Source organism: Leucoraja erinacea, chromosome 6 (assembly GCF_028641065.1).
Source record: "Leucoraja erinacea ecotype New England chromosome 6, Leri_hhj_1, whole genome shotgun sequence".
Lineage (NCBI taxonomy): Eukaryota > Metazoa > Chordata > Chondrichthyes > Rajiformes > Rajidae > Leucoraja > Leucoraja erinaceus.
In genome coordinates this window covers 83,376,007-83,391,016 of record NC_073382.1, presented here as the reverse complement: position 1 = coordinate 83,391,016, position 15,010 = coordinate 83,376,007, and the positions used below count along the sequence as shown (strand labels likewise).

Genomic DNA, 15,010 nt, shown 5'->3' with positions numbered 1-15,010 from the left:
ATGTGGATCAGTCACGTTTTGGGACGGGACCCTTCACCAGACTGCGATTCTGTTGGCTGCTTTTCCGTCCGAGGCAGTGTGAAGTATAGAAGGAAAGTCTAGCCTGTGCGATGGACTGGGTTACATCCACATCTCTGCAATTTCTTGCGGTCTTGGGCAGAGCTGTTCCCAAACCAAACTGTGACGCAACCCAACAGTATGCTTTCTATGTTGCATCGGTGGAGGTTTGTGAGAGTCAGTGGAGACATGCCAGGCCGAAGTTAATATGTGCCATCACCAGTCTCATGAAGGACTTCATGATGGTGGATGTCAGAGCGACTGGATGGTAGTGATCAAGGCATACTACCTCACTTCACATTGTCACTGGAATGATATGGTCTCCTTGAAGCAGGTAGGGACCTCCGAATGGAGTCATTACAGGCCAAAGATGTCTGTGACTACTTTCTGCCAGCTGATCCGCACAAGTTTTGAGGATGACGCAGGGGACCCCATCTGGGCCAGTTGCTTTCAGCCGATTCATTCTCAGGAAGGCCAATCTTACATCTGCCACTGTAACCGTTGGCACAGACGCACCTGAGACTGGCAGGGAGGTGCATTCCACCACTGAACTACTGTTCAAAGCTGTCATAGAATGCTTTGAGTACATCGGGAGGGTCTTATTTTTGCCAGTGATACTGCCCGCCTTCACATTTACCGATTATAGCGTGTAGGCCTTGCCACAAAATGCTGGTATTCATGTCGGGAATCCAGCTTGTTCGGAAGTTCCCTCCTGGCATCCTTAATGGCTCGTAGGCAGATTTCTTGTACCGCTTGGGATCGTTTGACTTGAAAGCTGCAGATTTGGGTTTCACCTGGGAGTGGATGTTGCGATTCAGCCATGATTCCTGGTTGAGGAATACAGGTATCTTTGTCTCTGCTACACAGTCCTCCATCCACTTGCTGATTAAGTCTGTCACAACAGTGGCATATTCACCCACCTTACCCCACAAGCAGAACATCTGAAGAAGGGTCTCGACCCAAAACGTCACCCATTCCTTTTCTCCAGAGATGCTGCCTTATTCCAGCTTTTTGTGTCTATCTTCGGTTTAGACCAGCATCTGCAGTTCCTTCCTACACAGAACATCTTCAGGTCATTTTACACTGAAACTAGTTTGTAACTATTTGACATTGTCACCAGTTCATTGATTTGCAGCAGCCTGCAGAGCAGGGAACTTGTGGAAGAGTTGTATCACCAACAGGAAGAGTTGGTTTATGTACACACAGAAACCTGCAGCTGACCAGTTTCCGAATCTCGACATCGACTCCAGCTTTCACTTTGCTGCAGACACTAAATCTAGGATTAGGACATTTTCAAATCCAGTTTGTAAACAAAATGATCGCGTCCAGGTGATCGTACAGCATGGATGCTCCTTCTTCTTCTTCTTCTCCTTCTTCTTGCGCATGGCATGCACAGCCTAAAGTTGTCGGACAACTTGTTCTATTTGATCTTGTTTGATTGTGCACGCCAGGTTGATTACATTAGTTGAAACACGGCGGACCACGTGAAGGCTACAATCTCCCACCCATGGATGCTCCTGACATGTCCACTTGCTAGAATTATGAGTGGGAGTGCCCATTAATTCAGCACAATGTTAGTTTCTACAATGATGCACAAGATCGGTGTCTTGAGAGCAGGAACCAAGAGTAACAAAGTCACAGACTTAAGCAAAGGGTTAAAGTTAGAGGAAGAAGTGACCACATCTCATAAAGAGGTGGCTGATGGGCAGTCTGTGCCCAGACAGGCTGCAGATACTGCAGAGCCACGTCCTCTAGTGGAGGAATAAACAAGAGAATGTGCAACATTTCGTAAAGGTTTAAGCACAGATTCAACTTTTACACGTAGAAAACTGCTGAGATCTGATACAAGACCCAAACTGCTGGGAGTAATTCAGTGGGCCACCAATCTTACTACTGCTTACCCCGGGCATGGCTTAACTGGACCCGAGATTAATGATGGACTACGATGTAATGCTATTACTGAATTTCATTTGATACAAAAGACATAACAAGGCATATAGATCAGCCATGAATGAATGGCGGAGTAGACTTGATGGGCCAAATGGATTAATTCTGAATTTGTGAATTTCCAGCAGTTATGTTTAGACAGTCACATTTATCCAAAAATATTCTTAACTAGAAAACGGGTTTGGATGAACTTTCTGGTTGCAGAGACTTTCCTGCAAGAATTAGTTTTGCAGATCACACATGGTACACCAGTACAGTGGTTATTAAGGCAGGATTACAATAATCCACAGTGGACACCACATGAAGCAGTAAGTTGGAACATCCCTGGTCTTCCTACAGGTTTTTGAGCTCCTCACAAGGAAGTGGGCACTGCTTACTGAGTGCTGTACACCAACAAGGGCACAGCAGTAGAGTTGCTGCCTTACAGCGCTTGCTGTCTGTACGGAGGTTGTATGATCACCCCGTGACCTGCGTGGGTTTTCTCTGAGAACTTCAATTTCCTCCCATGCTCCAAAGACTTACAGGTTGGTAGGTTTGGCTTGGTATAAATGTAAAAAATGTCCCTAGTGTAGGATAGTGTTAATGTGTGGGGATCGCTGGTCGGTGCAGACTGCTGAAGGGCCTGTTTCCGCACTGTATCTCTAAACTAAACTAAACTAATGTCCAGGTCTGCTTTATGTGCGTTTACAGCTCCTTTGTGCTCAATTCATGCTAATGTTTCAATGTTTCAACATCAAGTTTGAGAAGCCGGTTTGATAAAAACTGAAGGATTGGTTTGGGTTTATTTGTGCAACATTATGCAAAGTTTCAAAACCATGTCCATTGGTTATTTTGTCCTGTCACCAAGCCATATTTTCTCGTTGTTTTGGCGAGAAGTTAGCTAGATGTTCCTTGAAACAATGGGCATGAATCTGTGATCAGGGGTAAAACATCCTTGCAGGATACTGCAGTTTCTCCATCTGGAACTTGCTGAGAGACCCAGGCTTCCTCCAAATTAGGATCGATGTAAACAATCTCCTGTGCCAGATCACTCAGTGCATTTGCCATTGGAAGTGGTTGGGAATGAATGCAACTTCACATCCCTACATCCATGAAATCCTAATATGGTTAGTAATTGTCCTTACTTGTAAAATCTGGACCACTCGATCCTTGCCCCGACTGTCAAAAGATCTATTTGTGCTAAAGCTCTCTCATTTGGCGAATAGATGTGGCAAGTTTCATTAAATTTATGCAAACTGCTTGAAGATAATACCTAGCACAAGCAAAAAACCTGGTTATTTTTTTTTTGCGTGTTAACATCTTTAAGGATATCCGTGCTATTTATAAAAACACGGATATGTTTTTTTCTGATGGTACAATTACATGTTTGTCAAGTACGTTGTTTAATGTTCATTTAGCAGGCTTTGCAATGTGGAAGTTGCAATGGTTTTGGGAATAGCAAGTGAACAGGGAGTCTCATTTGCTGACATAAAGCCAAGGGTGGAAAGATTCCGCTTCACATTAAGGCTTCCCTCTCACTGTGCATTGCTGGCAATGTACTGGTGTGGTCTTAGTGCAGGGCGTGAATAGAAATGTTGGGACTGCCTGGATATAATGTGAGTTATAATTATAGAGGCTGACTCGGTCAAGTCAAGGAGTTTGGAGTTAGAAACTCATTTGAAAGTGAGCAGTAGGCAGATGTTTAAAGGGTCATTAAGAACACTGTGGACTGTGCAATGCAGGCAGCAGCAGCAGGTCTCATTGCTGCAGGGCTGATGAGTGAGCAAGGCAGACAAGGAGTGACCAGACATCTCCTGTACATCCCCCAAGCTTCAGTCTGCGTCCCAGTGGCCTCACCAGAACGGTACGAGAGTCATGGGCAAGGAAACACAAAAGGCATGTAAATGCTTCTTGCAAATAAAGACTTTTGTGCTACATACATACAGATTTAAAATAAAACTATTATTCAACACTAACAATACCCAAGAAAAGTGATTGCCCCTCATTCAAGCTCATTAATCAAAGGGAAGTTGAGAGTGGAGAGTGCGAGGGGTTGCTTGTCACACTACCTCATTGATGCTGATCTCTGCCTCGACATACTGCAGTCCTTTCTGAAGGATGGAGATCAAAGCTGCAGGTGGTACTAGTGTGCCGTTGATGTTCGACTGACTGATGTGACTTTCGATTCCAAACGTGAAAGCTGAATGAGAGAAACCTGCGGAGACAGAGGAGTCACATGTTAGTCACACGTATGCAAGTTTACAGAGGTCACTGCGTTTACAAAGAGCAGCAGCACACAATGTTCTACCCAGATATAATCTGGCAATATCACCAGCGTTTTTACGATGTAAACGTGTTTTTCAGGTTGATGTAGAAGCATTCCATTTTCCACATTTCCTCGTGCACCCAGGACTCTCCAGTCGCTGCAGTGTTATTTCTCACAGCACGAACGTCCAACCTTTTCCATTTCACTGTGGCCGAGATGTTGGTTCTCAGCCACAATTCTTCCAGCCTCAACATAACCAACACATCCCACAGCACATGCCTGTTATCTTTGCAAATATTCACCCCGTAAAACTCTGCTGCGACATCGAAACAAAGATGTAACACCTGTCCCTATATCTCCTCCCTCAACTCCATCCTGTGACCCCAGCAGTCCCTCCAGGTGAGACAGAGGTTCCCGTGCACCTCCTCTAACCTCATCTACTGCAGAACACTGGCAGTGTTCCCGATGTGGCCTCCTGTATATTGGTGAGACCAAACGTAGACTTGGCGATTGTTTCGTTGAGCACGTGTTCGGTCCGTCAAGGCCTGTTGGATCGCCCTGTTGCTAACCATTTAAACTCCCTTACAGCGAGACACGCGTTGTCAAACAAGTGATCTTTATTAGATTAACACAAAACAGCTCTCAGAACCACAACAAAGGGGGAAAGGTGTTACCAGCAGTATATATACCCCAGGGGAGACCCGTGGCCCGCTCTTCCCTCCTAACCAAGTCAGGTGGCCCAACCCCCAGAGCCGAGAGTTCGCACCATGAGTGGCTAACCACCAGGGACCACCACAAGACCCCCTCCCCAGAACCGTAACTACCAGGGACCACCGCAAGACCCGCCCCCCCCAGGTAAGGAACCAAGCAACCGGCTGTCTCCTCATCGAGCGCGCCGACCACGTAATAGTAGCGGGTGTCGACGGCTGTGATTTTGCAGATGTGGACCTGGGCCTGCTGGAACCACACCTGGGGCTGCGAGGTCCAGAACAATGGCAGCTTAAGTGCGACAGCGTTTTGTTGGGCCGGATCCAAAATAACAATTTTGTCCTGTCGGAGTCACCGATATAGCGGGACACGTGTTGTCAAACAAGATCTTTATTAGACTAACACAGAACACCTCTCAGAACCACAACAAGGGGCAACGGTGTTACCAGCAGTATATATATACCCCATGGGAGACACATGACCCGCTCTTCCCGCCAAACCAAGTCACGTGACCCAACCCCCAGAGCCGAGGGTTCGCACCACGAGTGGCTAACTACCAGGGACCGCAACACCCTTACCCATTCCCACACTGACCTTTCTGTCCAGGGCCTCCTCCATTGCCAGAGTGAGGACACATGCAAATTGGGGAAACAGCACCTCATATTTTGCTTGGGCAGTTTATAACCCAACGCTATGAACGTTGAATTTCTACCCCTCCCCAATTCCCCAAACCCCCCCCTTCTCCACTTCCCTTACCTATGCCCAACGTGGTATCGCACTTATATTTCCCCCTCCCCCTCATTCATTCTTCTAGCTTCATAATTTGCAACTCTTCAATCCTCTTGTCTACATCTCTGGCCAACAATCTGCCTATAACCCCCCCCCCCCTTTATTATTTGCCAAGCTTTGTCCTGCCCCACCTCTCTTACTGCTTTGCCCCATCAGAGTTTGTCTGAAGAAGGGTTCCAACCCAAAACATCACCTATTGACATTCTCCAGAGATGCTGCCAGGCCTGCTGAGTTACTCCAGCACTTTGTGTCTTCCTATTTATAAACCAGCATCTGCAATTCCTTGTCTCTCTAGAAATGCAAGTTCCATGTGCTACTTACCACAGAATATACTGTAATTCATAGCTACATATTAAGAATCAAACACCTTCACTAACATAAGGAAACTAATGAATGGGTGTGGGAATAATAACTGCAGCAATGTTTAGATTATTGGAGGTGAAATTTACTTATGAACTTCCTCACACACCAATTCCTTTATATCTGAAATATATTTTGACAATTCCTAATATTTAATACGTATATAGATAATAAATGAATCCTCGATTTACAAGAAATCAGGTTTACACTAGAATGGAAAAGTGCCATTTGCATATAGTATTGTATATTGAGGTTGATCCTTTGTTTTATAATGGCCTTGTTTAAGGTTAGTGGGAACTATGTGCTTGTTATATGGTCATAGTCATACAACGTAGAAACAGGCCATTCAGCCCAACTTGCCCACATGTTCTATCTACACTAGTCCCACCTGCCTGTGTTTGGCCCATATCCCTCTAAACCTATCCTATCCATGTACCTGCCTAAATGTTTCTTAATCGTGCAATAGTATCTGCCTCAACTACCTCCTCCGGCAGCTCATTCTATACATCCACCACCCTTTGTGTAGAAAGGTTACCTCTCAGGTTTCTATTAAATCTTTCCCCCTTCACCTTAAACCTGCCCTCTGGTTCTCGATTCCCCTACTCTGGGCAAAAGACTCTGTGCGTTTACCAGATTTATTCCTCTCATGATTTTGTACACATCTGTAAGATCACCCCTTAGCCTTCTGCAGTCTAAGGAATAGTACGTAGCGGGTACATCGGAGCTCGGGACGTCTGTTAGCGGCTCGTACCGCTAACGGCAGGTACTTGGGAAATGCGGTAAGCTCGTGAAAATTTTTCAACATGTTGCAAAATGTCCACGAGAGCCCCGAGTACCAACGAGCGGCTATTACCGTAAAGGGCCTGTCCCACTGTACGAGGTAATTCAAGAGTTCTCCCTTGTTTCCCCTGCTTCGAACTCGGAGAATTACGGTAATATCCACTCGTAGCTACTCGGGGATCTCGTGGACATTTTTCAACATGCCCCATAATTCTCTGAGTTCGAATCAGGGGAAACGCGGGAGAACTCGTGAATTAGCTCATACAGTCGGACCGGCCTTTAACACCAGATAACACTTGGAATGTTGACAGAATGGTGTTGATAACTTACCACAGTTTCACAAAGTATTTTCATTAATAACCCATTTTGGGTTCTTTTTATGTGCTTTCTAATATTAGGTTCAATTAATGAAATGAAAAATATGCCACAAAGTGTTGTGATGTGAATCTTCAAACTGTATTCATGTAATAGTTTTAAGAAGTGGACCTGTGGATTCACAAGTGGGAGTTTGGCAGGTCTGGCACGGAGGCAGTCCTTGGGCCATTTCTGTTTAAACAGCCGCATTGATATCAACAAATGAGGGTGAGAATCTGGCTCCTGTGAGAACTGTTCATTCACCAATTCCTGAGCTCCGACTTGCTGGGGTTGAAGATTGCTCTGTGACGAAACGGAGGAAGATTGCAGCCAGCCTCAGCAGTTACTGTAGTACCAGCATCTCAGCAAGCTGCCCTTCATGAATCGTCATGTTGCTCGAGACAATTACCCAAATATTTGTGCATTAGATAGCTCTTTTAACCATGTGATAGGGCAGGAAGGTGAACTATTAATTATAATATAAAAGAAAATGCTGGAGTAACTAAGCGGGACAGGCAGCATCTCTGGAGAGAAGGAATGCGTGAGGTTTCAGGTCGAGACCCTTTTTCAGACTAGTCAGGGGAATGGGAAACGAGAGACATACACAGTGGTGTAGAGAGAAATTTCTTAATCTGGAGTAGCCAATTGTGCGAATCAGATGTGAAACCCGCTGAGTTACTCCAGCACTTTGCGTGATTGATGCAAGACTTTTGTTCACCTTGACAAACATGGCACAGACATTCCCCTTTCACATAGCAAAGGTGCTTACGTATGAATTTTGAGGATAGATGGGGAGGAGGTTGGGGGGGGGGGGGGGTGTATTCTGTGTGTTATTGCCAGATTTCCTCTGCATTTAAGGCCAGAGGGTTTGGGATTTCACACATGACAGTGGAATTTCTAATCTGTAACATGTGACATTTTGTGGCAGCTCCTTCCCTCTGCTCTTTGTGGAGCCCTGTATAAAAGTGCAAAGTTGCTGACATACCCGTCACTTTCAACTTGAAACTTGCTAAAGTCATGTAATATGTTACATCAAACAACGCACAAGGAATGACAAGAGTAGGCCTGTAATTAAGATCACAGCTAGTCTCACTCCTCTTCTCTGCCCTTTATCCCTATTCCTCAATCAGTCAAATATGTAAAGTGGAGGTGGATAAATATTTATAATAATCCCTCTCTCACCACTGGCTGGCAGAGAATTCCAGAGTCTCCCAACCCTGGTGCAGACTATTTGTCTCGGATGAATATAATATAGAAAACTGAAGGTGAGGGAACACTTGTGTCAGTTAACATGCATTCAGGTCCACAGTTGTGATGTTGCAGTAACTTATTCATGTTTTCTGAGCCCACTCTTCATGCACAACTCATGGTAAACATGCTTGAATTTGCAGTGTTGCAGACCACATCTATCCCTGCAGATTATTAGCACCATCTTCCCCAACCTCCACCAGCGGCTGAGGCCGGCGTTCCCACCGCCCGTGTTACTGAGCAACACACACCCAACGTCATGTTACCTGATGTCTGAACCCTTCACTGCCCCCTGGAGGATGCCCGATCCCACCTCATCTTCACGCATACCCCGCCTCCCAACACCACACTAGACACTGGTTATCACCAGTGACTTCGATTCTCACAGCAAACCTTCATGGTCACAGGGGTAATGTCGTCAACACAAATGGGCAAATTAAAGAATTAAAACACACGACTAAAATTCCACTTAATAAGTTAAATAAGAACATTGCTATAACAAGATAAATGTACATAACAGATTGGATTTATTTTTTTCCTATTAAATGTAAAAGAAGCACTAAACCTTAATGTTCAGGCATGTGGTGATCTACAGATAATTACCAAGCAGTCTCATATCAAATAGAGTCATAGTCATACAGTACAGAAACTTCAGCCCAGCTTGCTCATGCTGACCCAGGCTCCCCATCTACATGTAGTACAACTTATTGCCATTTACAGTCACCATTGTACAATATTCTAACTGTGCCATGCAATGCATTCCAGCACTCATTCGGAATCTGCCCTGACTCTTTACATTATTATTTTTTTAAATTTCAAAATAGACTTTATTCAATTGATAAATATATACAATTCCTGAACCATTCAAACAAACAAAGTTCATCCGACATTTTCGGAGACTATACAAGTTTTTTCAGTCCAATTTTTTACATTTGTCAAATTTCACCAAACAGTCCCCCACCCGTGCCTCTGGCTGCCAGCCGTGAAGGGCGAACACAGATAGAAGAAATCATATCCTCAGGAATGCCTGGCCCACCAATAGACACCACAAATCAATGCTGAGGAATTATTGATCAGACAAAGGTAAGGCTGTGTGTTGAGGATTGTGAAGAAGAAACTCTAAGCATCCCAATTGATTAAGCATTTCATATGGAAATCCCCAAATACCAATAAATTCTCTTTTGAAACTGTGAATATGTAAAGTCTGCTTATTTGTATGCAAAACTGTTCAGACAAGGCTATTACTGTGCAAGTGCCACCCACACAGTAGCCACCTGCATGGCTTGAATGCCCTCCAGTGCAAAGTGCATATGCTTATGTCCAGGGACTGAGCCAAAGTGTAGAAGCGGGCATAGCTTTCCTATAAACCAACCAACTATTCATTAAAAGCTGAGCTTCTCATATCAGCTTTATTGAAAAATTAAACTATGGAACATTAACTATGGAAGCTTCTGCATGTAAAATAACGATCAGTAACTTTTATAATCTATCGAGAACCTGCTGTGATTCAGATGAATATTCTTACCCGATTCTTGGAGATATCGATAAACCAGGAAATTTACTTCGTCACTGGTTATGCTCATCTTAGCCCCACCTCAAACTGTGAGGTTCACGAGCAGTGCAAGCGATGCCCTGTTGTAGAAGGAACCAGAAATTGAAAGCTTAGTATTTTTCATCAGACTTTATGGCAATTAACAGGATTAATTATAAGCAAAAAAAATATTGAAACAGGCCGTTTGGCCCAACAGGTCCAAGTTGAAGACTGTCCATATACACTGGTGCCACCTGTCCGTGTATGGTCCAAAGCCCTTGAAGTGTTTCCTATCCATGTACCTGTCCTAGTTCATACTATGGGGTGACTGAGCGTTAAAGAGGGGTGACATGCTCCAAATGACTACAAACTTGAATTCAAATGTCAGAATCTGCCTTCTTGCCATTTATACAGTGGAACAAAGAGCCAGGTTACAATTGTACAGTCACACTACAAGGGAAATAGTGATACCCGCCGGAAGAACATACTATTTGATCCCAGTACTAAAACCAGCAATGTTTAAACTGATGTGCAGCATTCCGCCAAGCGTTTATTCCTGGCAAAAATTGATGCCAGATTAGAATTAAACAGACCTTGCTCTGGATTCCGACTTCTCTGAAACATGACCAATCACAAATCTTTTTAACCTTGAAGATTTTATCCCATTGAACTCTCACAGACTATGCACAAATATAGATCAAGTAGTCAGCTGAAACTCATTCATTCAATAATCCTGAGATACACTTCATCAATTTCAAAGTAATAAATTTAAACTGACTCAGTATTCACAACTGAGGAGAGAAGATGTTAACTTTGAATCCATAAAATGCTTCCTAATTCCTTTCTTAATTGGTCTGGGTCTGATTTTATTATTATTAACAATCCTACATTCCACATGAGAGGAACGAGTTTCTCTCCATAGCTCCTATCAAATCAATACCGTTTTATCAACTTTTGACTTCAAGAGAATACAACCCAAGTTTTGTCAGTCATGATGTGACACTCTGCACCACACGGGGAAACACACGTGATGAATCTACGTACTGTACTGTAACACGTGTGTTGAATCCGTGTACAGTACGGGAATATGTGATGAATCAGTGTACAGTACGGGAACACACATGGTGAATCCGTGTGCAGTACGGGAACACACATGGTGAATCCATGTGCAGTATGGGAACACACATGGTGAATCCATGTGCAGTATGGGAACACACATGGTGAATCCATGTGCAGTACGGGAACATGTAATGAATCTGTGTATAGTACAGGAACACACATGGTGAATCCGTGTACAGTACGGGAACACACATGGTGAATCCATGTACAGTATGAGAACATGTGATGAATCCATGTACAGTACAAGAACCTGGCATGAGACAGGAAAAAATGAAAAAAGAGGAAGAGAGTTGAGGGTTTTTTTTACCATTTTTGATAATTGTACCTTAAAATGACACCGTTTATTTGCTTGTTTACCCTTAATTTGTACTGCAATTCTTTTTTATTGGACCTTAAAATGACACATTTTACTTGCTTGTCACTTCTTAATTTTCACAGAATATTTGTGATAATCATACCTTAAAATGACACCAACTCCTTGCTTGTTTACACTTGTCATATTAAGGCCGTACAGTTACTGCGTGAGCGTTGTGTTCGTGTACGTAACTCTGTGCTCTCCGCCCCAACCCTGGTACAGTAGGCCGAGGGAACAGGGGAAACCGCTAATCTACATGTACGGAGCTGAGCGCTAGCCGTAGGGCCATTTATAGCGGCAATTTAGACAATTTGTCTTTTAACTGGATTTCAAAATTCACGGAAATCCACGGATCCACGCAGAAATCTCATGCCTGAAGAACACACATGGTGAATCCATGTACAGTACAGGAACACACATGGTGAATCCATGTACAGTACAGGAACACACATGGTGAATCCATGTACAGTACAGGAACACACATGGTGAATCCATGTACAGTACAGGAACACACATGGTGAATCCATGTACAGTAGGGGAACACACATGAATCTATGTACAGTATGGGAACACACATGAATCCATATACAGTACAGGAACACACATGGTGAATCCATGTACAGTAGGGGAACACACATGAATCTATGTACAGTATGGGAACACACATGAATCCATATACAGTACAGGAACACACAAGGTGAATCCATGTACAGTACAGGAACACAAGTGAATCCATGTACAGTAGGGGAACACACATGGTGAATCCATGTACAGTGCGGGAACACACATGAATCCGTGTACAGTACGGGAACACAAGACGGGCTGAACCAGCAGATATCCGAGCCAGCTCTGGAAAGCCTGAAACATGACATTTTTACGTTTATTTTCCAACTGTACCGTGGCCGTGCTTGCTTCTGTAACATTAAAGGTTTAGCTGTTTGTTGAAATGACATAACCGTGAGGCATGTGGACTCCGCACCTTTTCATCTTACTCTGCCTCTCAATATAAACATTCCCTTGGCTCTGACTCGCACGTCTCCATCCTTCACATTCATTATATCAACGGATTATCAAAAATATTACGCAGCAATACAACACAAGGCAAAAATTTACCATATATCCTGCAATTCATAACTATGAATTATGAATAATGCTAATTTTACAACACCATCCATATGAAAAACATTTGTTGTTGGGTGCGAGGTTCAAGAGGTGATAGAGGTCGGAGTCAACTTTTTCCAATGCTCTTAAACCGCTCCAACACGGCTAACTGTCATATTCCACGTCCATTCCATTTCCCACATCGCTAGCTGCACTATCTCACCTTCTGCTGTTATCAGGCTACTAAATGGTCCTTTCATAAGTCGGGCTGTAGTCCTGATCCCCCAACCAGTCTCATTGCAGACCTTACACTTTGTAAAATCTTTAATGTAACACTATATTCTATATTCTACACTCCAGTACTTTTCTCAATGCACTACCAGTTGTACTTGAGTATGGCTTGATTGTGCTCTTTTACGGCATGATCTGACTGGATAGCACACAAGGCTTTGCACTCTACCTCGATATACGTGACAATAATAAACCAATACCAATCTGCAACTGTAATTAATTTTGGGTATGCTGTGAAATGCTATTTTTATCACTTTAATATTTGGTTCCAACAAGGAACTGCCCTGTTTAAATGTTTAAACAAACTTTCGGTAATATCAAAAAAAGGCTTCTGGATTTATCTTGTACTCAACTAAATTTACTGATAAAAAGCAGAGTTTATATGAGCCTGCTGCATCTACAGCTGTACAAAGGACAGCACAATTTATTAACTTAGTATGTTCACGGATTTGAATGCTGAGTGATCTGTCTGGTGCTTTCTACCATCTGATCAGGTCAGCAGGTTTGCAATTGATAGGACTACGGGTAGGGTTCCAAGTGGAAAGCTGGCCAAGCAATGTCTGCTGTTTCTCTGGGCCTGGTTCACTAATAGATACAAAGGGCAATGATGATATCTGCACAGAAGCCCAGAGATGCATCTGCATCAGGGGGCTCAGCTCATTTAAAGCATTCCTAGCACACAGCACGGCATCAAAACAGCAGCAAAACTAAAGGGGCTGGTCCCACTGCGAGGACCTAATTGGCGAGTTCTTGCGAGTTTGCCCTTGACTCATACTCGCAGCATGGTCGACACAAAGCCGAGGAGGTGTTTGTAACTCTCCTTCATGCTCGAGAGCAGTTCCCGCGTACTTGAGGCCTCAGTTAGGTTGAGGCGTTTTTTTTAGCATGCTGAAAAATGCCCGCAAGTAAAAAAAAGCCGCCATGGGAAAAAATCTAAATTTTTTTTTACTCGTATGTTTAGTCAAGGTACGTCGTAGTAGGTCGGCATGTTATTCATAGGTAATCAAAGACAATCAAAGGTAATCGAAGGTAGTCTAAGGTAATCGAGGGTAGTCGAAGGTAGTCTTCAACATAGTCGAAGGAGGTCATCTTCACTCTCCACTATTCGGTGTCCAATGTTCCCGAAACTAGTCGAAGCTAGTCTTCAACATAGTCAAAGGAGGTCGAAGGAGATCGAAGGAGATCTTCTACATAGTCGTAGGAGGTCTTTAACATATTCGTAGGAGGTTCTCTACATAATCGAGGAAGGTCGAAGGAGGTGTTCTACCTCAGCGATACAACACGACCATGACACTTTTTCATTCTCTCCTAAACTCTTCTACACTCGCAAATTAGGTCCCCGCAGTGGGACAGGCCCTTAAACCTTCCGGGGTGGGAAATAAGAGACAAGAGAGTTAACTTACTTATTGTGTTGTATTTTCCATTAATTTACATGTGTTATATTTTCCATTAACTATGCTATAAATATGTCTGAAGTACGTTACTGTGGCATGCAACAATCTGCACAGGTCTTCAAGAGGTGATACCGCTCGATTTATGATGCAGAGAATTAGCCCGAGCCAAATGCATTCAAATATAACATCAATCTCAATAGCAACTGAAGGCTAGATGATCACCTCATGCGGTCATTATAAGCTCACTTCACAGATAGACCGCGGTGGCAAAGGTTTGATCAACAAAGTTGAGCTGAAGGTTATAGAAGGTTCTTTGTGATTGTACTCATTCAGATGGAACAAGCATTCACTGACTATCCCGACAGAGAAGAAATAATAAACAGCTCATTGCAAGCCGTTACAGGTCATTAACATTCCTCCTGGGATGGGTTGGGCAGGGAAGGGGACAGAAGAATCCAGGAAACAATGCAAGGCGAGGATGCAGAAGGGAGATACAGTGCCCTCTATAATGTTTGGGACAAAGGCCCATCATTTATTTATTTGCCGCTGTATTCCACAATTTGAGATTTGTTATCGAAAAAAATCACATGTGGTCAGAAACATAGAAAATAGGTGCAGGAGGAGGCCATTTGGCACTTCGAGCCAGCACCGCCATTCAATGTGATCATCCACAATCAGTAACCCGTGCCTGCCTTCTCCCCATATCCCTTGATTCCACTAGCCCCTAGAAC

At 43.6% G+C, this 15,010-nt stretch overlaps 1 protein-coding gene across 5 annotated transcripts in view; it reads right to left on the bottom strand.

Annotated features, from left to right (window-relative positions):
* Positions 1-15,010, bottom strand: part of LOC129698355 (F-box-like/WD repeat-containing protein TBL1XR1) — a 202,407-nt gene that overhangs the window by 24,344 nt on the left and 163,053 nt on the right. For all 5 annotated transcript variants that reach the window (XM_055637456.1, XM_055637454.1, XM_055637457.1 and 2 more), the window contains 2 exons: positions 10,014-10,120; positions 4,053-4,198 (listed from right to left, as the gene is read on the bottom strand). In XM_055637456.1, coding sequence (XP_055493431.1) covers positions 4,053-4,198; positions 10,014-10,071 — 204 coding nt within the window. In that variant the 5' untranslated portion in view covers positions 10,072-10,120. The remainder of the gene's footprint in view (positions 1-4,052; positions 4,199-10,013; positions 10,121-15,010) is intronic.